General features: G+C 36.2%; 1 protein-coding gene across 3 annotated transcripts in view; it reads left to right on the top strand.

Moving 5' to 3' along the window:
- Positions 1-25,638, top strand: part of tbc1d22b (TBC1 domain family, member 22B) — a 61,596-nt gene extending 35,958 nt beyond the window's left edge. For all 3 annotated transcript variants that reach the window (XM_077224257.1, XM_077224260.1, XM_077224258.1), the window contains 5 exons: positions 4,314-4,420; positions 7,441-7,516; positions 11,534-11,661; positions 18,127-18,222; positions 20,784-25,638. In XM_077224257.1, coding sequence (XP_077080372.1) covers positions 4,314-4,420; positions 7,441-7,516; positions 11,534-11,661; positions 18,127-18,222; positions 20,784-20,912 — 536 coding nt within the window. In that variant the 3' untranslated portion in view covers positions 20,913-25,638. The remainder of the gene's footprint in view (positions 1-4,313; positions 4,421-7,440; positions 7,517-11,533; positions 11,662-18,126; positions 18,223-20,783) is intronic.
- Positions 25,639-27,066: the final 1,428 nt, after the last annotated feature.

Below are 27,066 nucleotides of genomic sequence, written 5' to 3'. Positions count from 1 at the left end.
GAGCATAATGTTTCCACTTCTGTGCTTGACTGTAGGGATGGTGTTCTTGGGGTCATAGTCAACATTTTGCTCCCTCCAAACATGGCGGGTTGAGTTGTTGCCAAAGAGCTCAATTTCGGTCTCATCTGACCACAGCACTTTCTCCCAAGCCGTCTCTGAATCATTTAGATGTCCATTGAGCAGGGGGACCTTGCGGGCGCTGCAGGATTTCAATCCAGGGTGTTACCAATGCTTTTCTTGGTGACTGTGGACCCAACTGCCTTGAGATCATTAACAAGCTCCTCCCGTGTAGTTCTGGGCTGATCCCTCACTTTTCTCATGATCATCCTTACCCCATGAGGTGAGATCTTGCATGGAGCTCCAGACTGAGGGCGATTGATGGTTATTTTGCATTTGTTCCATTTCCAAATTATCGCAACAACAGTTGTCTCCTTCTCACCAAGCTTCTTGCTGATGGTCTTGTAGCCCATTCCAGCCTTGTCCAGGTCTCCAATCTTGTCCCTGACATCCTATGACAGCTCTTTGGTCTTGCCCATGGTGGTGGAGAGGTTGGAATAGAAGAGACAGATTCTGTGGACAGGTGTCTTTTCTACACATAACAAGCTGACATTAGGACTACTTCCTTAAAGCGACAAGACTAATCTGTGTTCCACATGGGCACATAACCAATCTGTGGGAGGCACAATTCTTGCTGGTTGGTAGGGGATCAAACCAATGTTCCCTCTAAGCTGCGCGCTTGCGCGGCCGCGCACTTCTGATGCTGAGGCCGCGCACTTCTGAAGCCGCAGCAGCGCAGAAAAGATTAAAATGCCACGCAGAGGACTGACGCGAAATGTGTGGGGAAATCCATTTGATTGTAATTTAAGTGAGAAATAATTTCAGTGCTCTGGTCAACCGCTATAGAGTGAAAACTGGTGAATGCAGTTTACAGGTTTCATAGATAGAGAATGATGTGAGCACGTGTATGTGAGCATGTGTGTCAGGCATGGTTAGATTACTATAAAAGAGTTCACATTCACTTTTCTTGAAAATATTTAGCTATTCGATCTATTTAAATGCTTCAGTTTGTTATATATTATAATAATATAATATGTAAACAAATTGAAGCATTTAAACTGATATATTATATCACTTCAAATACTTCAATTCGTTTTTTTAATATTACGTATATTATATTAGGCCTATATTTTATTATATTATAAGCCTAAATAAAGAATCTCACGGGCTCATTGCCATTAAAAACTTTGAAACCCCCTGCTAAAGAAAATATTGGAAATTCATAAGAAATAAACAATCATTTAACTTTAATGGTTTAATGCTTCCTGTATACATTATTGACTGTACAAAAACACTTTGTTTTTCCCAAACCATCTCAGTGTAACAGCTTACTTTTCTTTCATGATATTTTCTATTATTGTAAAGAATTGAACTGTCCTGCAGAAGATTTTGTAAATTATTTTTCATAGGATTTCTTGGTAAAGACTACAGTTAACAACACTGTGGAAAAAAATATCAGGTAACCTAAAATGTGCTTCATTTAGTGACTCCTTAATTAACTGCTTGTTTTTCAAAAATATGATTTAATAATATATGATAATAAGTTACATCAAGGGTCAAATAAAATATAAATGCCACATTCAAGTTGAAAGTTACAACTGAATGTTGAAACCATTGTGTTTCTATTTATGCTGTACAGGTCAGGTATAAAGAATATTTTTGCTCAGGTGGCGAAATATGTCCGCCCAATAGAAAAAGGTTTTGCTCAGCAAGAAAAAAAATTAGAGGGAACATTGGATCAAACACTTATTTCACTTGATCAAATGCTAATCAACTATTAACCTTTATATAATGTATTTTTTTTTCTGGATTTTTTGGTTGATACTCTGTCTATATCTGTTAACATAAACCTACCATAAAAATTAAAGACACTTAATTTCTTTGTAAGTGGGCAAACTTACAAAATCAGCAGGGGATCAAATAATTGTCCCCACTGTATGGGCCACATTCATTAAACACTAATTTCTGTGTAAATTGTAAAACCGTTCCTATGCAAAATTAATCATTAAAATTGTTTTTTTTCTTATTAACAGACTCCATGATTAACTCATTCTAATTTTCAAGTATTTGTATGTCTAAAAATATTTCATTTTTATTATAATTGTTGTTGAAAAACTATAATAAGTTTTCTTTGGATATTAAAACAAGTTATTTGTAATTTGCAACCTCATCTTTGTTATCCAGCTAGATAATGGGTTCTTTTAGAGATTTAAATCAGCTAATTTTTCAACTGCAATGTTTATCACAGAAACACACATGCTTAAAGGGATAGTTCCCCCCAAAATTAAAATTCTGCCATTTACTCACCCTCAAGTTGGTGCTGAACACAAAAGAATCTATTTTGAAGAATACGAATAACCAAGCAGTTTGATCCCCCAACTCAACTGTTTGATTACAAACATTCTTCAAAATATCTTTTGTGTTCAGCAGAAGAAAGAAATTCATACAAGTTTGGAACAACTTGAGGTTAAGTAATTGATGACAGAATTTTCATTTTTGGATGAACTATCCCTTTGAGTTTGCATGGCATAAAAACATGTACATGATCAATAAACATAAGGTGTAGTTAATAAGTCTGTTATTATTTTTGCACTTTTACAATTGCATTGGTGAGGCCAGTGGCATAATTACACATTTTCACCCAAAAATGAACAAATACACTACCATTCAAAGGTTTGGGGATTTTTTCGAAATCATTCTAAAATGCTGATTTGCTGCTCAAGAAACATTTCTTATTATTATTAATGTTGAAAACCACTGTGCAGTTTAGTATTTTTGTGAAAACCTTGATGCATTTTTTGAGGATTCTTTGATGAATAGAAATTTCAAAAGAACAGCATTTGTTTGAAATCAAGATCTTTTGTAACATTATAAATATATTCACTCTCCATTTTGATTCAATTTATAGCATCCTTGCTGAATAATTTGTTTAAAAAAAAATCTTACCGACCCCAAACTTTTGAACAGTAGACTTGTGTACATACTTTTATTGTCTAGTAGATGGGGGTGCACCAATATGAGAGTTTTAACCAATTAATTAACCAATAATTCTTTATATTTGAAAGCCGATAACTGATATATTGGCCGATAAACCTAAATCCAAATTTTTATATAACTTTTGAGAGCCTGATTACAAAAACAAAACTCTTACCATTTAAAAGCCTTGTCCCAAGCACACAATTATAATGATCTCATAATTTTATGGAGCCGATATGACAGACTTGCATTGCAAATGTTGCTCTTAACTGTATTTTCCTTTTCTGAAGTGATTCCAATCATATTTCAATCAATTCAAAGTCATCATGGCGAACAGTGTGCATCAGAAGTGTCTCAGCTGAAGGAAATTATCCATTATTTGTCGGCTTTTATATATCGACCAAATTTGGGCCGATAACATAAAAAATGACCACACAACTACCGATATTGTGGCCGATATATCATACATGCCTACTAGTAGAAGTATGCAAATAGGGGTTTAGCCTAATGCTGTTTACAGTCAGTTTGATTTTGTCTCTAACAACAGACCACAGCAGCAGTTGTCCATTTGGTCTTCAGCACCTGTTGATTTGCAGCTTCAGTTGAGTATCTACGGTCGTTGGAGAGCATGTATTCTTCATTGTGTCTTCGACCTTGGATCTGACCTTCTTCTTATCTATATTTCAGCTCTCACGTACCGCAATAAGTCGCGTGATTGACTGAATTGCTTTGGTGGTGCACAAGCTGCATGCAAACATGCTCTCTCTCTCTCTCTCTCTCTCTCTCCTTCTCTTTACTCAGTGCTTCATCAAAATAGCTCCTTGTTCTTCCTTCCCCTCCTATCCTTATTAAGAAAAGAGGAAGAGAGAGATCAAGAGATGGAGGACCACATTAGTTGTGCGGTGGGTGGGTGGGTGAGTGGAGTGGCTCACAGAAGTCTTTTCCAGCCAGGTCTGGCTCTCTGGCGCATAATGTGTGTATCAGCATCATTTAGCACATACTGTTTAAAGAGTCGGGAAAGGTCATGGCTGCGAGGGGAAGCCTGCGGAGGGAGGGAGAGGGGCGAGTTGATGAATGTGTTGAATAAAGAATGCAGTTTGCTGGCTAATGATCTAATGGCTTCGTGGTGTCTGTTCATACGGTGCACGACACACCAGAACTGCTTTCGCCCGCAAGAAAACAAAGACTGCTGAGAACACCTGCACCATGTATGCTGGTTTGATCTGCTGGTGACTCAACATTAAATGTGAGTGTGTGTGTGTGTGTGTTCTTTTTCATAGAGGAAGATGTGGAAAATTTTGAAATGGCAAGCTTACCACTGGATACGCAACGAAACATCGAAGCCGACAGCTTTTGGTGCATGAGCAAATTGCTGGATGGGATACAGGTATTTCATCCACTCAAGGTTTATGGTAGATGGTAGATGTCATGAACTTATGTCATAATCTTTCTCCATCAATGTCCATTCAAAAGTAGTATTAATTCTGTTAACTTATTTGGTGATTGGCATTTAAAAATGTTCTGCTTTGCGTAAGCACCGTATAAATTCGAACTATTTCATTTTCCCTAGTTTTTTTCTTCTTCTTCTTTCTCTTCTTTTTCTTCCTCTTCTTCATCGTCGTCTTCATCGTCATCTTCATCGTCTTCTTCCTACTCCTCCTCCTCATCATCTTCCTCTTCCTTCTCTTCTTTGATTTTTGTCTTCCTCATCCTCTTCTTCTTCCTCTTCCTTGTCATCTTCTTCTTCTTCCTCTTCTCTGCCCTCTTCTTCTCCTTCTTAATAATAATACAACTACTATTAATAATATTTTTTAATGTTTATTTCATTAAATTTTTATATAAACTTATATACATTTATATATAATAAAATGTATATACAAATTATTTCAATCATTCTGTCATCATCATCTTTCTTATTCTTTGTTCTCATTCCTCTTTTTTCCTAATAATCATATTACTTTATAATAATAATAACAGTCTTTTTACTTTTCCATTTCACTTTATTCAAAGGAGTCAAACTTATTCATAATATATCTAATCATTTTTTATTGTTATTACTGTTAATATTTATTATTATAATAACGCCCATTGCCATGACAACGTCAGCTCAGCATGTCCTAAGGCTTTCTACACCGTAAACTAAACACAGTAACGAACATTGACGTCGATTTTACCATAAACGACTCTAGCAGGACATTACTCAGTTTGAGGTACATTATAAGATTTTGCAACTGTAATTCCTCACCATCAGCATTAACAAGTGCATGTCCATCAACAAACTGATTATTTTACTTGTACTTATTTATTTACAGAGTATTTTTCTAATTTATGGCGGTGAACATGTGGAACTGTATCAATAACAGTGCATACATTAGCCGAGCTCTAGCGTGAATGACTGATGAAACATAAATGTTGGTAAAACAAATCTTGCTCCATGCTTAATCTTTACTCAAAGTAGTGATAACGACAGACAATCTGCATTAATAGACACAGTTTTAGGTAATAGTGGCCCACAACTGATCAGCAGAATATTTCAGTAAGACAGTAATAATGTGAGTCAACCAGTTAGCAGGAGACCAACACAATATACAACTCAAAACTAAGTATTTGGAACACCATCTTTCAAGAGCAACCGGTTTGCGAATCCTACACTGAACTCTGAGATTTAAGAAGCAGTCGTCAGTAAAATAAAGGGAGCACAGCAAAAGTTTAGGATTATTCTGCTGAGGTATCGTCGTAAAGATGAATATTAACCACTGATTCTACGCATGCTCGTCCTTGGGCAGTGTAAAAAAATACTGACTTTACCGTCACATTATAGAGCACATCGTCTTCTCGACATGATGCTGTCCAGTATCCACAGGAATCAGATGCAGTGTTTGAGGTTCAAGTTTCCCTGGTGTCTCCGCGCGCAATAAGTGCGTGTTTAAAAGATTAAATTCATTGACTCAGATTTTACTTTCGAAAGACAATAACTTAATATACAGTGCACTTTCAGATTTAAAACTTTGTAGGATGTTTTCATTTATTTAGAGCCATGTTACACACTACATGAAAGGTAATTTTCAAAAATCCATAATTGGGACACTTTAATAACATTTCTTATAATGATAATAATAATAAATGTTATTATTCTTATTATTGTCATTATTATTATTATTATTATTATTATTATTATTAATAACTTTTTTATAGTATATTTTATTCAATTCAATTTTAAGCAAAATTAAAAAATCACGTACTTCCATCATGCATCAGCCAACCTACTGCAGTGAAGACGGTAATGGTAATTTCTCCAGGCATTCTTGGTCAATCTGAAGTTCTCTTAGGACAGTATCGCTTCTGTGTCTTTTTATTTAAACTAAACCTGTAGTGGTCATCCTGTCCTTTTGCTCTTTTCCAAAAGCCAGAGACCAGTGGAATACAATGCAATAAAAAAAGACTCTCTGCCGGCCCAAAAAAAAGGCACAGACTTTGTTGTGCTTAAGCCCCAGAGAATAAGACACTTACCCGTCTAGGGGAGAGAGACATGAAATACTTTGAGAGGAAGTTGAAGCTAGGACGTTTAAGCTAGGGGGATTCAGATCCTTGGCTGGCATTCCCTTGAGAAAGGCCGCGTGTTAGAGAGAGACGAGCGTGTCAGGGCACTCATCTGCAGGCGGGAGCAAGGGTCAGATGCAGGCCACAGTCAGGTTGTCCCGTGGGCCGCTCTGTGTTGTGCTCATTGGCTGAGTGGAGCCAAGCTGAAGGGCAGAACACGCGCATGGATCAGAACACAGAATGTGTCTTCCCATGCAGTCGCCCCGCTGGGCTTGAGCACGAGCCGCAGCACAGCAGATGGCCACTGGCCCTTAATGACCCACAAGGGAAGAGGAACAGAGACTGAAAACTACATTAGTTATAAATAACAATAACTATGATGCTATAGCACCCTCGTTTCACTCAGTTAATCAGCTGGTAACAAGCCACAGATCTCTGACAGACCCTTTGTTATATTATATTATAATATATTATCACAATCTGATGCTGACATTATCACACAATTAGTCTGATGAATATTCTAAATGCTTTTTAACAAGCCGTTTATAAATCCTAAATATTTCAGTTATTATTGTAGATTTCTTTTCTTTTTGCTATTTTATAATTTTATTTCTATAAAAAAAGCATAAAATAAAAAAAAACATTTAACTGGTTTTTATTTAAAAAAATACCATAGAATTTTTTTGTAGAATAAAAATTGCCTTTCCATAACACTATCCACAATGATTTTCATGTGTTGGTCAAAGTGACACATGATGCTTGCTTTAAGCGATTGAAGCACTGAGAAAAGTCATGTGAAAGAGCCTTAACAAGATGACAAAATAATTATTCCATGTTCTAAATACTTCCTTTGTTTTTCTCCATCAGGACAACTACACGTTCGCCCAGCCTGGCATTCAGACTAAAGTGAAGGCCCTGGAAGAGCTCGTCAGCAGAATAGATGGTAAGATCATGTTCACAAACACATTATCTACCAATTCCTTTCACTCTGCGTAGAATTAAAGAAATAGTTCACGCAAAAATTAAAATTTAATTTTTCTTTTAAACTAAATCTCAGAAACTACAAAAAAAAATTACATTATAATTAAATTAATTTAATTTGCCCCTGATCACTGTATTCTTTCAATGTGTGAAAAGAGCTGCATGAACCTCTTTCATATTTCTCATTTTGCATTCCTACGGAAGAAAGAATTTTCAATGACATAAGTAAATGATTACAAAGTTATAATGTTTGGGTTAAATGGTTCTTTAGCATTATTTGAGGCAGTTGGTCCCGGTGTGGTTGTACCTAGGGTTACAAGCAGGTTACCTTTGAAGCTGCTTGAAAGATAGAAATCACACTTTTTGTTAACTTATGACATTAAACTTGCAGTCATCTACTTCAGGGCCCAATCATGTGATTTTTGAGACAAATGCCCTCACAAGCTTCAGTGCAAATAACATGTCATGACTGCCGGACAAAAATGGCAGTGTCTGGACTCCCTTAAACGATCCCATCTATTTTGCCCTTTGCCCTCCAGATCGAGTTGAACTATTTTTTTCGAGCCATAAATAGCAGTGCAAAATGCTCAAAACAACAAGGTGTTGTTTTTCTGCCAGGGTGCGATCTTGTTCATCGCCTTGGAAAAGACTTGTTTTCCCAAGGTGTTGGCCGTTTCTGTTTCTTGGAATCACACGTTTCCGTTATGCCACTAGTCCGCCTCTGTTTTTTTTCTGTCAGAGTGTTTATACCATCTGGATGCCTACTCCCCTGTTCAGTGTGTTTGGTGTGATAAGCTGAACAACCCACACTGAAACTCTTGGTGAGAGCCGCCGCGCGCCTCTTTCCCATCAATCAGCATCCACAAGCACCGTGAGCAATAGCAGACCCCACAGTCTCGCCGGGGAGCACAGAAGAGAAATCCATTCCCCATAAGCCCCTGCGATTAGGGTGTGAAGGCAAATGGAAGTGAGTTGAGAGGAGAGATGAATGGAGTGGACTGAGCGAAGGAAAAACAAATAGCGCTTTCACAGGGCTAGCTAGTCAGGGAAATACACTAGCAAGCACTTTGAAGATGTTCCCAAGTTTTTTTTCTTTACATTGAAATGAGGAAAATGACAAGTAAGCTTAGATTCTGCTCATAACTAGTCATGTGTGAATAATAACATGCTGGTTCTGAATAAATGGTAACCATTCGCCTTCCGTCTAACATGTTAAGCAACATAATTTATCACATGTTATTGAGTATATTTAGCAAACCTTAAGGCTGGCATTAAATATGCTTGACAGCTAAGTTATTTTAATAAAGCAGAAATTAGTATAAAAAATAAGTGTCTAACAATTTGTTTTACATTTATAAATACTATATATAGGGTACAACGGGGCTAAAGGTGGTAACAGGGTAGAAGGCTTACAAGCACGGGGCAAAAGGCATTAAGTAGTAATATGTTTTGGATAATATCTAAGTTAATACTCGTTCAAAACTTTAGCAAAGTTTGTGCTATTTTCCGTTAATTTGGATGAATAAAATAATTTATTTTTGTTCAATGAATATACTAATTAATTTTTTCATTTTAAAAATACAGAAACAAAAGTAAAGATTCTGAAAGTATTGAATGAGATCCCATAATAATTTAATTATAACTTTACAGTAGTAACAATAAAAATGAAATTTAATTATATGAAATGATTAATATCATATTTTTAATTTTGATGGTTTCATTTTAAATATGGTGATTATCTCTAAGGTGGACACCCAACATAATATATGATATTGACATGCGAGTATATTGATATTTTGATATGTGAATCTAAAGCCGTATTCGGACGGGACTAGTTTAACATGGAGAGGTTGGGTAAAGTAATAATTACCAGAACTTCTCAGTGATTTTAGTCCCGTCCAATTGTGCCATTTCAGTAATCATTACGGACAATGTCAGTAAAGATTACGGCGGCTTTTACCTTCAGTAAAAAGGTCCGGAAAAATGACCTCAGGTAACAATACTAATCCCGCGCGAATAGACCCACTGTAAATATGTATGTAAATATTTTGTCATTTCCTGTTTAAAAGTAGTTTTCCGCAGTTTTTCCAAGTATGGAGACGTTTGAAAAAGCATTCAGTTGCGTTCTAGACGCTTGAACAAAGTCTGTGGCAAAACTCAAGTGTTTTCCAAATACCATTCAGAGCAGAAAGAAGATCGAAAGCACGTTGTTAGAGGCACAAAACATATCTTAGCGTTAGGTAAGTGCCTATTACCAACACAATCCAATCTGAAGTTAATTAATACATCGTTGGACCGGACATAACTGTTTTATAAATATAGGTTATGTGATTGCGCACGTGATATCAGTAAGCAACGTAAAAATTCGAGTTACCCCTCCCACTTCGGCTAGTTTTACTGAGATATCTTATCCCGTGCGAATTAGCCATTTAGTATAACAGACGTCCTGTGGTAAAATTACTACTCCATCTACCTTTGTAAAGTTAATCTCGTCCGAATAGGGCTTAACTATGTCATGTTAACAAATGGAAAAGTCAGCCAGCTACTTATCATGTTAATTATTGTGCCTTTTGCCCTGACAGCAGGGGTGCCTTTTACTCCAAATACAATACTTTTTCATATTCTTCAGTGAAAAACTGTTGCTTTAACTACCTTGAACAAACATTAACAAGACTTTTGTCTCAAAATATCGATAATTTTATCGATTCTCATTTGCAACATAAATCTCATTTCATAAAACATTAAATGGTAGATCAAAGTAGCGCAGAATCAACTTTGCTTTGCTGTCTGCGATATATATATATGTATATGTGTATGTGTATGTGTATATATATATATATATATGTATATGTGTATATATATATAATTACTCAAAACCCTTTTTTTGTTGCTCTAATTTAACCATTATAATGGCTAAAATAATAATGGGATGCTGCCTGTTGCATTTGTTTTCACTTTGCAAATGTAAAAATATTATAGACTTTTTGTCTGTATCTTTATTCAGTATGAGGACAGTGGTTTTGAAAGACACATCAACGGATCAATCTGTGACCGCCCTTTTTTGCGGTTTTCTGGAAAAGCAGATCAACTTTGAGGCAAAAAAAACATTTTTAAAGAGTTTTAAAAAAAAAAATCAAATGGTTTAAATTTTTGTGATGGAAGAAATAGTTTGCAAAGGCTTTATACTTTTGCATCTTGTTTACTGGAATCAGATTAATTATGAACAAACCTTTTTTGGGGATTGCAAGAGAAGAGAATTTGTGATAATGCTCAAACCTCACACCAATGACTCGCTCCATTAACTGAATCCATTATGATGCAACCCTTATGTAACATTGCAAAAGATCATTCATTATTTAAACCTTTTTTTTTTTAATTATAATTTTTTCTTTTATTCATGGCAGAAAGGGTTTTCATTTTTCTTCTGACAGGTCCGACTTCAGTTATCTGCACTTTCAGAGAGCTGTCACATTTTCTCCATCAATATCTATCAGGACTCGAGTCAATATGTCCGCTTTCGAAAGCCATTCTTATTCTGTTCAAAGGCCGAATGAGAGCTTATCTGAAAAATCCCTCTCTCAATAAGCTAAGTACCAGGCCTCCTTTTCCTTTTCACCCCAACAACCTCTCTCTCTCTCTCTCTCTCTCTCTCTCTCTCTCTCTCTCTCTCTCTCTCTCTCTCTCTCTCTCTCTCTCTCTCTCTCTCTCTCTCTCTCTCTCTCTCTCTCTCTCTCTCTCTCTCTCTCTCCATTCAATCGAATATAATTACACACACGTTAGGGGTCTATAATGTTAATTTAGTGAAACAGGTGTGGGGAGAATTCAACAATAGCGGTGATCTTAGTTCAGGACCAGAGGGCTTCTTTAAACAATGGGGGTCCATTTGATGGGTTACAAAAGCTACTCCCAGTGCAGCACTTTGCAGAAACTGCCAGCAAATTGATCTAAATCCCCTGTGCTTTCTTTTCTACGCACACAGAGGATGTCCACATGCACTTCCAGAAGTATGAGGTGGAGTATCTGCAGTTTGCTTTCCGTTGGATGAATAATCTGCTGATGAGGGAGCTGCCGCTGCGCTGTACCATACGCCTGTGGGACACATACCAGGTACTGCTGCACCAAAACAGCCAGACAATTAGAATGAAATCAGAAAAGAGCCTTTACTCAGAAAAGCCTTTACTGGTGCTTCTATGTCTATGTCCCTTTTATCTGATCATTTTATATGAAGTGACTTGGAGTAGCCTGGGCTAAGAGTAAGCATAAGAGTGGTCAGTTATATGTTTCATGTTACAGGATCACTTATATGTTTGAACCTACAAATTCTGTTTACCAACCTAAAACTTTAACCACTGGTAGGGGTGTACATATTTTTGCTGAGAATTAGTACCATAATGGTACAGTACCATTTTTGCTGTATAATGCTGTATAATGTATAATTTGCGTGAACTTTTTAGGAAAAAAATCATTATACCACCTAATTAAAATTTATAATTAGAATAAAAATAATTAAAATGAATGAAAAATATTTATTAAAATTAATATTACAATACATACTTCAGTGTAGGAATAGTGAATTATTATTATTATTATTAATATTATTTAATTTTAATGTTTCAATATTAATTCCTATTTGTTAAATATGAACTAAAATTTAATAGTAATTTCTAAATTGTAATTTAGAAATTTCACATGGAATCTCCAAATTAATGTAGAAACAGCATAAAGACCGTATATTTTAAATATTTGTTTAATGGCACCTTTTTGTGAAAGAAGGCCAGTATCACCGATACCAATACCTCTATGAATTTTTTTTTTCTCTAAATTTTAGCCATTAATTATAGCCATTCAACGTTACAGTATAGTTGAAATATATCAGTTTTAACATTTATTAGGCTTTACAACAACTTTTAATTTAAGTTAACTTAAAACAATCTTCAAATAAACTGTCACAATTAGCTGTGCCTTCAATATATCAGGGCTCAATTTTTCAATTGGCCCAGTCAGACCGATTTAGATTTTTACTTGCCCTGTCAAAATGCACAAAGTTATTGTTTTCATTGTTTTGACCCATGTAACCTTGTAAACAGTGCTTTAAGATTTTAAACACATAATATAATATAAAACATAAGTTATAAATAAATTAAATGTAGATTAATCCTTATTAAAGCTACAAAAGTTATTCAGTCAAGAGCAATGACTGATTTTCTTTTGTTCTTTAATTAACATTAATGAGAGACATCACAGCAGCAGGTTTAATAGGCTGCTGTCACTTTGACCTGACGCACATGACACTGATCTGACAGACATCCTATTTTCTCACAACTCTTTACGTTTGTAGCGAGGTTTGTAGAAGTCGGGAACCGGCGAACATTTCACATTTAATTATAAAATAAACCAACACAAAATGAAAGTAAAGCGGCAGCCCGTCATGGACGACTGCCGCATACACAAACAAAAACACAACATAAAATAGTCCAGGCCTTGTCCTCTCTCATCCTTCACTGTGTTCACTCCTCCTTTTATGCTCCTGAAGCCCTGCATGAGAACTCGAATCTGGGGCGGAAATTAATCGCATGCATTGACGTGTTCATTTTGACAGCCCTAATTTTTACATCCCTAGTCACCCCTATGTCACCTCCTGTAACAGGGTTTGCGGGAATTATGCGGAGGCCATGAATGATTGCTGATCTTAAAGTAATTTTTTTAAATGCTTCAGAGGTTATGGGTGACATGTCCTTGAAGACCATATGCTGCTCATACATTTTTTTTTCTTGTTAAAATGTCACAAAGGTGTGAACTACTCATATTCCTGTCATTCATTAATATTCCTTTGAAGAGTTTCCTTCCACTGATTTCCTTTCGTGTCCTGTCTTCTTGTCCTCTCTGAAACTTCCTTTTGATACATCTCCTTGCTCATTTCTTTGTCCTTTTACGTCTGCCTTCGCCTATCTGCCGATCCATCTCTCATGCATGGCTTTTTGACGGAGATCCATTCCCACAAGGTAGGTTTTATTGGATAAATAGTTGTCAGGTGACAAGTTCAATCCAAGAGAGGGAATGGCGAGTGGTGAACCATTTGCATGTCATTTGCTTCTTTAAGTTTTGAATCAGCGTTGTTGCCAAACATTGTTGATAGCCATGTTTGATCATCAGACCCTTTAAGCAACCTTAAAGACAACACATGCCTTTAAAGAAGACCTATTATGCCCTTTTACAAGTCTTGATTTTGTTTTTGAGGTCTAATAGAATAGCTTTTCGTGCTTAAATGTTTAGAAAACATTTTTCAAAAATTTTACGTTGTTGCAGAACCTCATTTCGCAGTCTTTCAGTAAAGCTCTGTTTAGTTTCTGTCTCTATGAAGCCTTTCCTTATGAAATAATTAGTCGGCTGGACCAGTGTGTTGTGATTGGTCAACCACTTCAAGAATGTTCAGAAATGTCACCTTAACCACAACCGTGAGTCTCAACACACTACTAACGCTACTTAACCTGGCCTTGCTCCCCTTTTTTGCATATGCCTTGGGTGGGAATTATTTAAATAAGGATTATTGTGACGTGTTCGTATCTGCAAAAAAACTCAAGACTACAATGAAGGTATTTCAGGAAGGTCAGAAACAGTGCTTACTGATAGAGAATAACTCTGTTTGGAGTGACTTTGTGCTTTGTAACCTTCCAGACATTTTTCATGCTCAAACAGTTGAAAGTAGAAAATGGTCCTCTAACATATTTTGACATTTTTCTTAACCGCATGTGTAAAATCTTAAGCAAAGAATTACAGTGGAGGAAAACTGTGCTTGTCAAGCAGAGCTTAAAGGTACAGTTATTTTCCATCTGTTCTTTGTCAACTCCTGCTGCTTTTTTTCTTATTTTCACAGTGGGGTCAGGGTTGGGGCGAGCAGTAGAGCATTGACCCGCCTCACTGAGGTAGAGAAGGGAAAATGTGTCAATGAGGCCAGCTTAAAACGCAGAGAGAAGCAGAGTCATGAAACTACGCTTAAACCATCACTTGTATCCTGCCCTGCCTCCTTCAAATGTAATGATAGATCAGAGAGAGACATGCAGATCATCTTATTTCATAAATAAATAAAACTGTTAATGTTATAAAAAATAACATAAAATGCTGTAAAAATAAATATTATTTCCATCAAGATGTACATCAATTTTTGTCAAGATCTTGTATTGACAATGCAAGAGTCCAGCACTCTGTAAAGTCTCCTCCAGCACATCCTAAAGACTTTTAATGAGTTTAAGGTCAGGACTCATTCATGTGTGAAAAAGATTCTTCATGATCCCTCACAACCATTCTTTCACAATTTGAGCCTGATGAATCTGGGCATTGTCATCCTGGAATATGGTTCCAGTCTTCCTGCATGGTTGTTTGAGAAATGAAAATATACACACATGGTCTGAAGAACTGTTGCCCAACATATCACATGCTAGAAACATAAAAATCACTGTGATAATGATTCCAATCCTAGACTCTTAAGCATTTACATTTTAAATCCAAACTGTTTTTTGGCCGGGCAGTGTGAGCTCTCCATATCAATATATATTGGAAGTTTGTGTTAGAGTAGATCTCTTTTAAAAATGTTGAACAAAATGATAAAAGGTTGTGCAAAATATAAAGCTGCTCGATGCCACATTGACAAGGGGTGCCTATAAAGCAAACTTAAGCGCAACTTTACAGAACTGGCTCATGAATGTTAGTGAGATTACATGAGAGGGCAGTCCAGGTTATGTCGCAGCATCTGCAAGATTCAATTAATATTCATGAGCTCAGCCATCATTTATTGTGACATCACAATGCGTACAACCTTTTTTTCTTTTTCTTTTGGATAACATGGCTTGACAAAAACAAATTTGGGTACATTTTGATTTCTTGTTGCCATCTAGCATTAATTGGACTTTTTTTTGTCATTTTGTAATAAACTTCCATTGTTAAAATGGCAGTTTGGGCTTTTCCGATAACACTGAATAATATGTTCCTGGTAAATTGTTAATGAATGCTTTCATTGACGTTATCCAGTGAGCACAGCAGACACATGTTGCATGTTTGGCGGACCAGACTAAGTTAATTAGATGAGAGTGTTTTATCCACTCATACGAGGTTAAAGGCAGAGAAGAGAGTCTCAACTTCTCCTGGGCTCCTTTATCAGGTCCCTCCTGTAATTGCACGTTTGGCACAAAGACTCACTCCTCAAGATCAATTAGAGGTGCACAAAGAGCTCAGGCCAGAAAGAAAGAGATGTGGGTGAACAAAATGAAGACTGAGAGAGAAAGAGCTGTGAAGACAAAAAGGAAAGTCATGCTAATGTCTGACTGATGTTCTAAAGCATCTGCATCTCACAGGACCCGTCCCCTCCATTAGTGAGATGGGATTTGTTGAGAGGTGGAGGAGAGAACACGGAAAGAGACTTAATCACGAACGCTTCTTTCTTTTGCTTTTGTTGCTTAGTCTTCACTCATCTTAAGGCTCCCTATCTCTCCTGTCTCTCTTTGTCTCTTGAGCCATTCTTACTGTCTCTTTCTTATCCCCTACAAACAAACAAGTACAGCTACTGTGTCAATTGGTGATACTATGGTATTTGTAGTACACTTCGTTTTGGTCCACTAATCAGAGTGAAAAAGGAGAAACGATATACTAACTGGCAAATTACAGTTATAAAGTTTGGGGTCAATAGGTTTTGGATCAATAGTAAAGACATGTATAATCTTACAAAAGATTTCAATATCCAATAAATGCTTTTCTTTTCAACTTTCTATTCATCAAAGAAACAAATATTAAGCAGCGCAACTGTTTAAAACATTGATAATAAGAAATGTTACTCGAGCAGCAAATCAGCATATTAAAATGATTTCTGAAAGATCATGTGACTGACAAATAATTAAAAAAATTGGTGTGTGTGTGTGTGTGTATATATATATACTGTATATATGGTATATACTTTTTTTTGATACACAATATTTTTTTTTTTTTCCTTTTAGAAAGATGTCTTAACAGTCCCACTTTTATTATTGTATATTTTATTTATTAAACATTTTATTTTTTCACAGTGAAGAAGTCCTCTTTTTTTATGGAACTCCTAGAATCGCTTCTAGTTCTTGCAATTTCTTTGTCTTGATAAAAATCCAACTTTTTCCTCATTCTCCTCCTCTTTCCCCCATTTCTTCTCACTTCAAGAGGGACCAACAGAAACAAAAGCAAACAAAGCTATTTATAACCACTCGCTGCCTCTCAAGTGACTGAATGCACCACACTGTACACAACACAAGTAGAGGGGGATGCTGGGGAGAGAAGAGGATGAATGAGGAGCGCAGAGCAGGAATGGGTGGTGTCTTCTTTAGATATGTTGGGAATAACTAACACGATCTAATTCCCAGTCCAATAAATTAGATAGATGGTAAAACTACATTAGGAGCTCTGTGTAGGCGCTCGACTGTAGCTTAATTTGATGAATAATATTGTAAAACTCATATTACTCTTCATGGAAGTAAGCGGTACTTTTTATTTCTTCGCTGGAGCAGTAGCTGAGCTGCAGCAAATCCGGTTCAAATGAAGACGGAAGAATCCTCACGCAGATCTTGTCTATACATCAACCATTTATATTGACCCTGTCTGTCAGTGTCAAAAAATGCAAAAACCCCATAACATTGTAAAATGAAGCTGTTCTTTTAGTATTATTTATATACTATTTTATTATTTATTTATCATTTCTTAATATTTTAAATTAGCTTTTATTTTTATATTGTCTCTTCATTTTAATTTTAGGTTTTTTTTGTCATTTTTATTAGTTTATCTTTAATGTATTCCATTTTAGTTTTAGTAATTTTAGTACTTAAAAAACTGAAACAAAAACTAGAAATGATTATAGGTTTTTCATTTAATATTTATATTTATAATAATATAAATTATAAAAATAATTATTATTATTATTATAATTATAATAATAGTTCTAGTTAACAATAATGCTGGTGAGGTACAGACTAAATTTTCAAATAATTTTTTTGTTGAAAATCTTCCTCTTCATAGCTTTCAAATCTCTTTTACGTTCATGTTCAGAAATGGCCTGGTTTGATATCATTGGTTCTCAAAATATGGTGAATAATTACTTAAATTTCAGTCTTAAATTTCAGTCTTAGTGGGACCTTAGTGGGGGGTTGTGAAGATTTAATAAAGTCCATTTAGTTTTTCAAAGCAGCTTCGTGAAGTCATAAATCCCACAGCCAGCAAGCCAAAGACAAATGTGGCGAGGGAAAAAACTCCTTTAGATGTTCCGGTATGAAGACAAAGAGCCTTAAAAGGGTGAAGCCTAACACAGGGTGAATAAATGATGACAGAATTTTTAATTTTGGATGAACTATTGCTTTAAAGCTCAAGACTGGTAACTGGAAGGTTGCTGGTTCAATCCCTGCAAGGAGCAAACCTCGAGCAATCATTATTTTGCCCTTTTAGAAAGCCACTTAACCCCAGGGGTTGTCTCTCTAATAAGTGTGCTGTATGTCACTTTGGATAATCATCTGCTTAATGACTGCTTACTTATGCAAGCATGTGTATTCTGCTCTTGATCCTCAGGCGGAGTCAGAGGGATTCTCACATTTCCACCTCTACGTGTGCGCCGCCTTCCTCATCAAATGGCGTAAAGAGATCCTCTCCATGCTGGACTTTCAGGTACCGATATGTTTCTGTGTTTCGTGCATGTCACGGCCGCTGGGCTCGTTGAGCTTAGGTGGTTTACATGTGACTGTCTGCATGTCTTCCCACACATGCATGCATCACTAAAAAGCATCCCGGCCGTCACTTATCCCAAGAATATCGGAATAATTGGCCCTCCAGTGGAGAGGCCTCGGCTGTAACTGAATTTCACAGACCAGCGGATTCACCACACCTCAGCGCCCGCGAAACGAGAACGTTCTGTTACTTGCCCTCATTCTCTCTCTTTCACGCTCTCTTTCGAAGGATCTCCACGCCTCGGCTCCGTCTCTGATTCTCTCGCTTATTATTTGCCTCATTGTCAGGTCGGGTAGAGAAGGGTTTGATTAACAGCTATTTGAGCTTGCGTTTATACTTGGCCTGTCAATGGTTTAAAATAATCACATTTAATCATCTATGGACTGATGATCGTGTTCACATGAATGCTTTCACAAATTTGCTGCTTTGATTTTTAAAAACTTCTATAAATATTAGTAATAATATTTATATTCATTGTTTTTGTTGAGGAAATCTGTGATGCGATCATATGGAAATTCTTTAAAATATGTAAGACAAAAAGTATTAATCTTAATTCAAATTAAATATAGTAAAAATAATAGTAACAATAAATTATTAATATATTTTAAGATAAATATTTTAGTCTAAAATATTTAAAGAATTTCCCCATGATCGCTATCACAGATTCTCTTACTTGATTTTAAAAAATATATAAATAACATAAATATTCATATTAATGTTTTATTCTAAAATATAGTTATTATTATCATTATTTTTATTATTAATAAGAATATTTTATACCAATATTTTATGCAATATTTTAATGTTTATTATTCAATATTTACATTTTTATAGTAAATTATTTAAAATATATATTTGTTTTTTTTTATAATTTGTTTTTTCCATAAGTGTAAATTAGATTCTGGATCCCAAATTTTCATTGTTGTCTTAAATTTTTGGGCATCACTGACGTTGATATTTACTATAGTCTTCTGGTGCTTTAAGCGTACATAAGATTGCACATTGAGGGCGACTTTCACTTGTAGGTGATATTTCAGACTACTTGAGCTTTAAAATAAGGATAAAATAAAAATAAAAATAATGGTGCTCATCACCACAGCCTAAATGTATGTATATATATATATATATATATATATATATATATATATATATATATATATATATATATATATATACAGTAATGTGAATAAGTTAGGACACCCATGCTAAAGTTGCCTAAAAAGAGGAATAAAAAATCATCTTTTGGAAATTGATCTTAATGCTTTAATTAAAAAAATGAGGATAAATCCAACCTTTAAAGACACCAATTTTCTTTGTGAATGAATAATGTATCATAAATAAATAAAAGTTCTTCCTTAAAATACAGGGTGCATAAGTCAGGACACCCCTATGTTAAATTCCCATAAAGCAGGGCAGATTTTTATTTTTAAAGGCCAGTTATTTCATGGATCCAGGATACTATGCATTCTGATAAAGTTCCCTTGGCCTTTGGAATTAAAATATCCCCACATCATCACATTCCCTTCATCATACCTAGAGATTGGCATGGTTTTATTTCAGTTAGCCTAATAGCTGGTTTGATTTGCATTGAAAGATGATCTTATGGAAAGTACCCCATGCCAATCTCAAGATATGGTGAAGGGTATGTGATGATGTGGGGATATTTTAATTCCAAAGGCCAAGGGAACTTTATCAGGATGATTATCCTGGATCCATGAAATAACTGGCCTTTAAAAATACAAATCTGCCTGACTCTATGGGAATTTAACATAGAGGTGTCCTTACTTATGCAACCTGTATTTTAAGGAAGAACATTTATTTATTAATGATACATTATTCATACACAAAGAAAATTGGTGTCCTTAAAGATTGGATTTTTCCTCATTTTTCTAATTAAGGCATTAAGATCAATTTCCAAAAGATTATTTTTTATTCCTCTTTTTAGGCAACTTTAGCATGGGTGTCCTAACTTATTCACGTCACTGTATATATATATATATATATGTATATATATGTGTGTGTATATGTATATGTATGTATGTATGTGTGTGTGTGAGTGTACCATTATTTTATTTTTATCCCAAAGCTCAAAGGCAGTTAGCAACTTTAAGCATGTTTCAGCATGTATGCTACTGTGCCAAAATGACCAGACCGAAGAACCCGAGATCTGATCTTACACAGAGTGAAGCTGATTATGATAGATCTGTTCTTGTGCACTCACAGCAGCTGTAGGTGGTTGAAGAATACACACACACACACACACACACACACACACACACACACACACACGCTAAACACACAAGCAGTGACCTAAGAGCAGCACCAATCATGAATCACGTTATCCTAACATTGTAATCATGCCGTGATTACAAGCATTTCCAGTTGAGAACAGAAAAAATGCATTTCTAAGAATAAGGAATAGCCAGGAAACAGTATTCAGCAGATTGACGGAGCTCTTTAAGTGATCCAGTTTTATAGAATGTGTTTTTATGTCTTTTCAGAGCCTGCTAATTCTCCTGCAGAACCTTCCCACAATACACTGGGGAAACGAAGAGGTGGGTTTACTACTCGCCGAGGCCTACAGACTCAAATACATGTTCGCTGACGCTCCGAGCCACTACAAGAGATGAGAACCCGTAACCGGCCTCTGCAAACCCAGACGATGATCTGACCTAACAACGACACTTCTTCGCTCGGTTTAATCTGACACAGTGAAGTTAGAGCTCACCAATTTTCGCCAATGACGTCAAATTTGTGTCATCGTCTGTTACAATTCACAATAAAAAATGAGACGGCGTACACAACCACGAACAAAACAGATATTTTGGGAAGAAACCGCAATCTTGATGGCTGACAGTTCAATTTGCCTGCAGATGACTTCAGAAGATAACTGACAACGAGATGCCAAGCGCTGAGGAAAAGAAAGCGCTTATTTGAGCGTATCAGAGTAAAAACAGAAGGACATGACATACGAGCATTGTTTCTCAGAAGGCTTCCTCCATTTGTTACCTCAGATGTGAAGAAACCATCTCTCTCGTTTTTATTTTGTGGCAGATCTTTTTTCCCCCCCTGATGTTCTTTTGCTTTGTGTTATTAGAGCATAATGTGATCTCCTCTGACCTTTTGCTCATTGCGACATTGATTGTACCACACGCAGGTACACGGGTCGATTCCCGTTGAAATCACTCGGAGACTGTGTTATTGACGCTCTGCAATACATGAAACTATGGCAGCCGTAAAGGGTCATTTCTCAAGAGACACAGCCAAGCATTAGAGATTCGAAGAATCAATATGCAACCTCCAGAGGATGTGTTTGGGTTTTGTTTTGGGTTTTTATGTTTTATTAGAATCGTAAGACTGTGTATATTAACAATCAAACATGAGAATCTAATCTTTTAAAGTGGCTTTGTATTCGTATGAAGCTCTTGCACAATTATTTCTTATTACTTTTAGAGCTTTAGTATAAGCGTTCGACGACTACTGAGGTAACGTTTCAGCGAAGACGGCTGAATCAAACTGCAGTGAAATATTAATGTGGGTTTTATAAAGAATGAATCAGTGTGATGTGAGGTCAGCATATGAGACCACAGGACTGGAGTCGTGTTGAAAGAAATCTACTGACTTCGAGACGGACTGAAAGGTTTTGGTTTTCTCTGTGTGGTACTGAACCGTGGCTGGGTAATACCTGGCAGACACGCTTCAAGCTGCACAAATCATAATCTTAAATACTGTTGAAGAACAGTAGATGAAGTCTCAAAGCACTGTGAGAAGGCATCTACCATTCGCACGTCCATTTAATCTCCCCGGGCAACCAAATTATGCAGATGCGTATGCTAATCAGATGTAGATGATCTGATTATCTCCCCTTTCCCTTTGAACCCTTGTTTCACCTCTCGGTATATTTATTAACTCCGACTGATTCGTTTTGATTGGTGATTAATTGTTCAAGTTCTGAATCTTTCCAAAGTAGATGTGTGATCTTTACAAACTGGCGTGTAATGCGAAATAATTTTCTTTGACTTGTCAAAAGCAAATATTTTCATTAAAAACCTCTGATCATTTCGTATAACTTGGACCAACACCCTGCATGGATAATCTGAATAATAAATTAAATGAGTGTCTTTCTGCTTTAATTATTGAAGCGAATGGATGGTATTGATTAGAGGAAGGTGTCAGAATCAGTTAAAAGTGATGCTGTTGAGCTTCTAGCTCTGTGCTGTGGAGGATTTTGAGTTTGCTGATGTTAAACGCTTGAATAATGTACATTTTGTCGGCTCGCTGTCCTTGTTCATCCATCAGTGACATTTGAAACCACCTGCGCGGTAGTGTCTTGATGTTACAATCTATTTTTAATGAAGCATTTGCAGTGCTGCACTCTTATTTTGAAGTGAACTGGAATGTATTTTTTTTCTTTCAGTGTATGTCTTTAGGTTGATGTCTTTGCATACTTTAATAAGCTGATACTCACTCCAGAGACAATTAGTTTGCTCGTCACCCCTTAAAAGTGTGCTAATGAAAGGGTGACTTATTGTCAAGGGTTGGGATTGCTGACCCTGGTGAGGAGATGAGGCGGTTATTATTCATGGGACACACGGAGTAAATTTACAGATTAGCTCCCATTTTTTTTAGTCTTTTGAATGTTATGAAAGTCTTATGATTTGTTTAAGTCAGCATGAATCAAAATGGACACCGTTTACTTCCTAATATTTTTTATTACACATTTAATAGACTACCTTAATACATGTTGCTGGTCTTATTGCCTGCGATTCATTAGTGCACATTGTGATACGGCCTTCATAATCTTCATCACTGCCTCTGAAACACGTTTTCTTTTCTGATGTCGTCACTTAGTCTGATGGACAAAGCTAACCAATAACCGTATGACCATCATCCTCCATGTCTGGCTCTTGTACAGAGACTTGTCACCCTTTCTCAATGCTTTATCAAAAGTTTAACATATTATGTCTAGCTAATCAAAAAAAAAGCTTTTCTTAATCAGTTATTGCTGTGGTAAGTACTGTACACTGCAGTTCAAAGGTTTGGGGGTTGGTAAGATTTGTTTTTAATGTTTTTGAAAGAATACTTTTATGCTTAGCCAGGCTGCATTTATTTGATCAGAAATATAGTAAAACTATAAATATCACAATTTACAAACTGTTTGTTTGTCATTCCTGTCAAAGCTGAATTTTCAGCATCATTACTCCAGTCTTCAGTGTCTCCATGATCCTTTAGAAATCATTCTAATATGCTGATCTGGTGATCCAGAAACATTTATTATTAATATCTTTGTTGAAAACGGTTGTGCTGCTTAATAATTTTGTGAAAGCCATGATCATTTTTTTTTCAGGATTAGTCAATGAATAGAAAGTTCAATAGAGTAGCATTTATTTGAAATATGTAACTTTAAAAATGTCTTTATTGTCATTTTAGATTCATTTAATTAATCCTTGCTGCATAAAAGTATTAATGCCCTTTTGAACAGTAGTGTACACTGTAAAATCAATTTTCTTTCATTTCTATGAGAGAACCCATAAAGCTGTCTCAGCCAATACAATGGCTTTATTTAAGAAGGAAGATGTAACGGTATGTAATGCTCACTTTCTATCATCCAATCAATTCCTGATGGATAAAATATTAATGTCCACCCTGCACTTTGTTCTGGAACATTACTTAAATTGGTTGCCATTTTGGTTTTGAAATGCCATTTCATGTTGACTTTTACTTTTACAACATCATGGATGTTTTAAGCAGTTTCTCAGACACATCTGATTGTATTACATCTATTGCCTTTTCCTGCATGTGCATTCGTACCTTGTTTTCGCAAGTACACATTAAACCACTTTTTTGATGATTTCATCTGCTTATGGTGCAAAGGAGGAGTATTATCTTATTGTGAATCTTAGGCCGTTTACACTTGGTATTAAGAAGTGTTTTCGTCAATTCGATCACAAGTGAATGGCTAAATACAGGAGGAAACGGAGTTCCTAAAACATTTTGAGCTTGTCCACTTTCAAGATTGAAAATCCCTTTCGGGATTGCTTTCGTGGTGTAAATGCTTGTGTTCGAACAGCCACAAAAGAATGTCTATTCTACGCCTACTAAACTAATGTGTAAACATTACGGGAAGCGCGCTAGCCAGACAGAATTTAAACTGTCGGCTGAAGACCCAAGTTTAGTTTGAAGATGAAAAATTTACCAAGCACAGTGTTTTCTCACCATTTCTAAATTTCTGCGTACACAGTGTTTGACATGGTCTTTCAGCTGTCAGAGCAGAAACGAAAGCTACCGTGCTCCAAATGTTTTTCCGTCGTCTCCGGTCGTATTTATATGTAAATTGCTCAAGCTTATTTCCTCCATTAGATCAATAGATCTGAAAAAGCCCATACATTTACGCACCCGTAGACCCTCCCCTCGAAGAAATCAGGACAGAAGTGGTTGAAAGTTTACAAAAGAGACCGATTAAGACATCAGGTGTAAACGGGAATGTGTGTCCCTCATTTACTTTTGATCCGATTGACCAACACGCATCTTAATACCAGATGTAAACAGGGCCCTTACTCGTGTTGTTCATGAATTCATATATTTGTTGTTTTGTTTTTACTTATTTCTGGCCTTTTGATTTTGAGCAAGCCAACTGTGGTTAATAGACTTGATGTTTTTTTTTCCTTTGTTTTCATAGCTTTCCCTTCTTTTATAGAAGAAAAGAAAAGAAAACGTGTGCGCCCTGCCGGTACGACCACCATGTCTATTTATAGACATGTCCTCTACGTCTTAAGTTATTTGTCTCCTTCCAATGCTTTTCCCATCTCTCCATTTTGGGCTCTCCACTTGGCATCATTCCTCCTTTCATTTATCCATTCCATCCATCGGGGCTGTGTTTGAAAGATATGCTTTCATTCTTTTTTGATTTATTCAAAATGTACTCTATAATTTTAGGATCAAATATTTGCCTTTGGTCTGCAAATAGAAATGGTGCTTCTAGTATTAGTCAATCTACTTGTGGAGAGAGTGATTTTTTTTATTTTTATTTTTTGCAGTTTTATGATAATGTAGACGTGAAAGAACAGTACTGTGGTTTATGCAGCTCATAGCGTCATGATTGTTTTCACAGTTTGCAATGCAAATGAGTCTCTGTAGCAGCTTCATGGTGCATCCTGATGCCAGATCTCTGTTGTTCTTTTATTTGTGTTGTTTTCCCCTCCGCGTTAAATGCCAAATCCTCGAGTCATTGGGTTCTTATTGCTTAATCAGTGCTTTTGTAGTCCACTCTGCTTTTAGCCTTAAAGAAAAGAGGAAGTGTGGGAGTTTTCTGCTGTATGTTTGATTTTTGGATTCTATTAAACTGTTAGTACTCTGTTTTAATTTCGTTGTGTGTGTGTGTGTGTGTGTGTGTGTGTGTGTGTGTGTGTGTGTGTGTGTGTGTGTGTGTGTGTGTGTGTGTGTGTGTGTGTGTGTGTGTGTGTGTGTGTGTGTAGAATGACCGTGTCCTCTTGATGAGTCCAGGCAGCTGACGCTCGGAAGTGCCCTGTGGAAATGTCAGCTGTAATTAGCGCTTGTTAAGCAAATGGCGGGGTTAATGACCTCGTCGTCTCCCTGCCCACAGCCACAGTCTGTTGACTGACTGCGACCAAACCGCCATTAAACATGTATTATTCAATTTGACCGTTCCGTCCAAGGTGTTGATGGCCATTCCAGGATGCTGCAAATTTCGGGGGGAATTATGGGACATTAGAACAGCTAATTGTGCAGTTCGCTGTTTATTTTTAGCCGTCCTGTCAAACATCAGGACACTCGAGGGGGGAGGGGGAGACACCAATGGACAAAAGGTGATTTCACAGACATGCTGTAAGTAAGTCCATAGAGAGAGTGTACTGAGAGAGAGTGTGCTGACGGACTGGCAGGGAAAGTGTTTTGGGCCTCTGCGGTACGCTGTCCTTATGAGAAATGACGAGGGAAGATTTTTAAATGAGTCATTTTGAATTATGTGAAATGTTTGGCCTTTACATGTCAGCAGCTTTCTGCTTTAGGGGGATCTATGTTGGAGCAAACCGAAGGTAACGGCACGCAACCAACTGCACAAAGTGACAGAACAACTCAAGATTTGGTTAAAGGGTTGGCTTTTTAGGCATTAAAGGGATAGTTCACCCAAAAATTAAATTCTGTCATCAATTACTCACCCTCAAGTTGTTCCAAATCAGCATAAATTGCTTTTCTCTGCTGAACACAAAATATATTTTAAAGAATATTGGTAACCAACTAGTTGATTAAAAATCATTTCTGGGTGAACTATCACTTCAAAGGACATTTCGGGCCAAAAATGAACATACACTGTAAAAAATGATTTTTTGGTAAGGTAAATACTACTTTAAAAAAAACAATGTAATTTACAATAAAAAGTTAGTTCAGGCAAGAATTAAAAAAAAAAGTAAATTCCATATCAGTACTTAAGTCAAGCGAGTAGAAATGAAAGCGTAAATATCAACTCAATAAAATTAAGTAAAAATTACTCAACTTTTCTGACACTGGGGTTCCCATCATGCACTGGACCTTGAATAATTAATGAGGTTCATTTTTCACTGGTTTCCAGCAGTATTTACACTGTTTTATCATTGCTTTTGTTGTCGGGATTTAGTAACTTGCCATTTTGTTACATTTCGTGTAAATTTTCTACTCAAAATGACACATTCAAACACAAAAACGATCCATCAAATGTTACCGTCATTGTGTATTGTCTACCAAGTATTGAGGTCTTTGCATTTTCACGTCATGCTGAACATCTGACAT

This window comes from Siphateles boraxobius, unplaced genomic scaffold (genome assembly GCF_051911475.1).
Source record: "Siphateles boraxobius isolate OS27281-9 unplaced genomic scaffold, OSU_SipBor_1 9, whole genome shotgun sequence".
Classification (NCBI taxonomy): Eukaryota; Metazoa; Chordata; class Actinopteri; order Cypriniformes; family Leuciscidae; genus Siphateles; species Siphateles boraxobius.
This window is presented reverse-complemented; position numbering and strand designations above follow the sequence as displayed.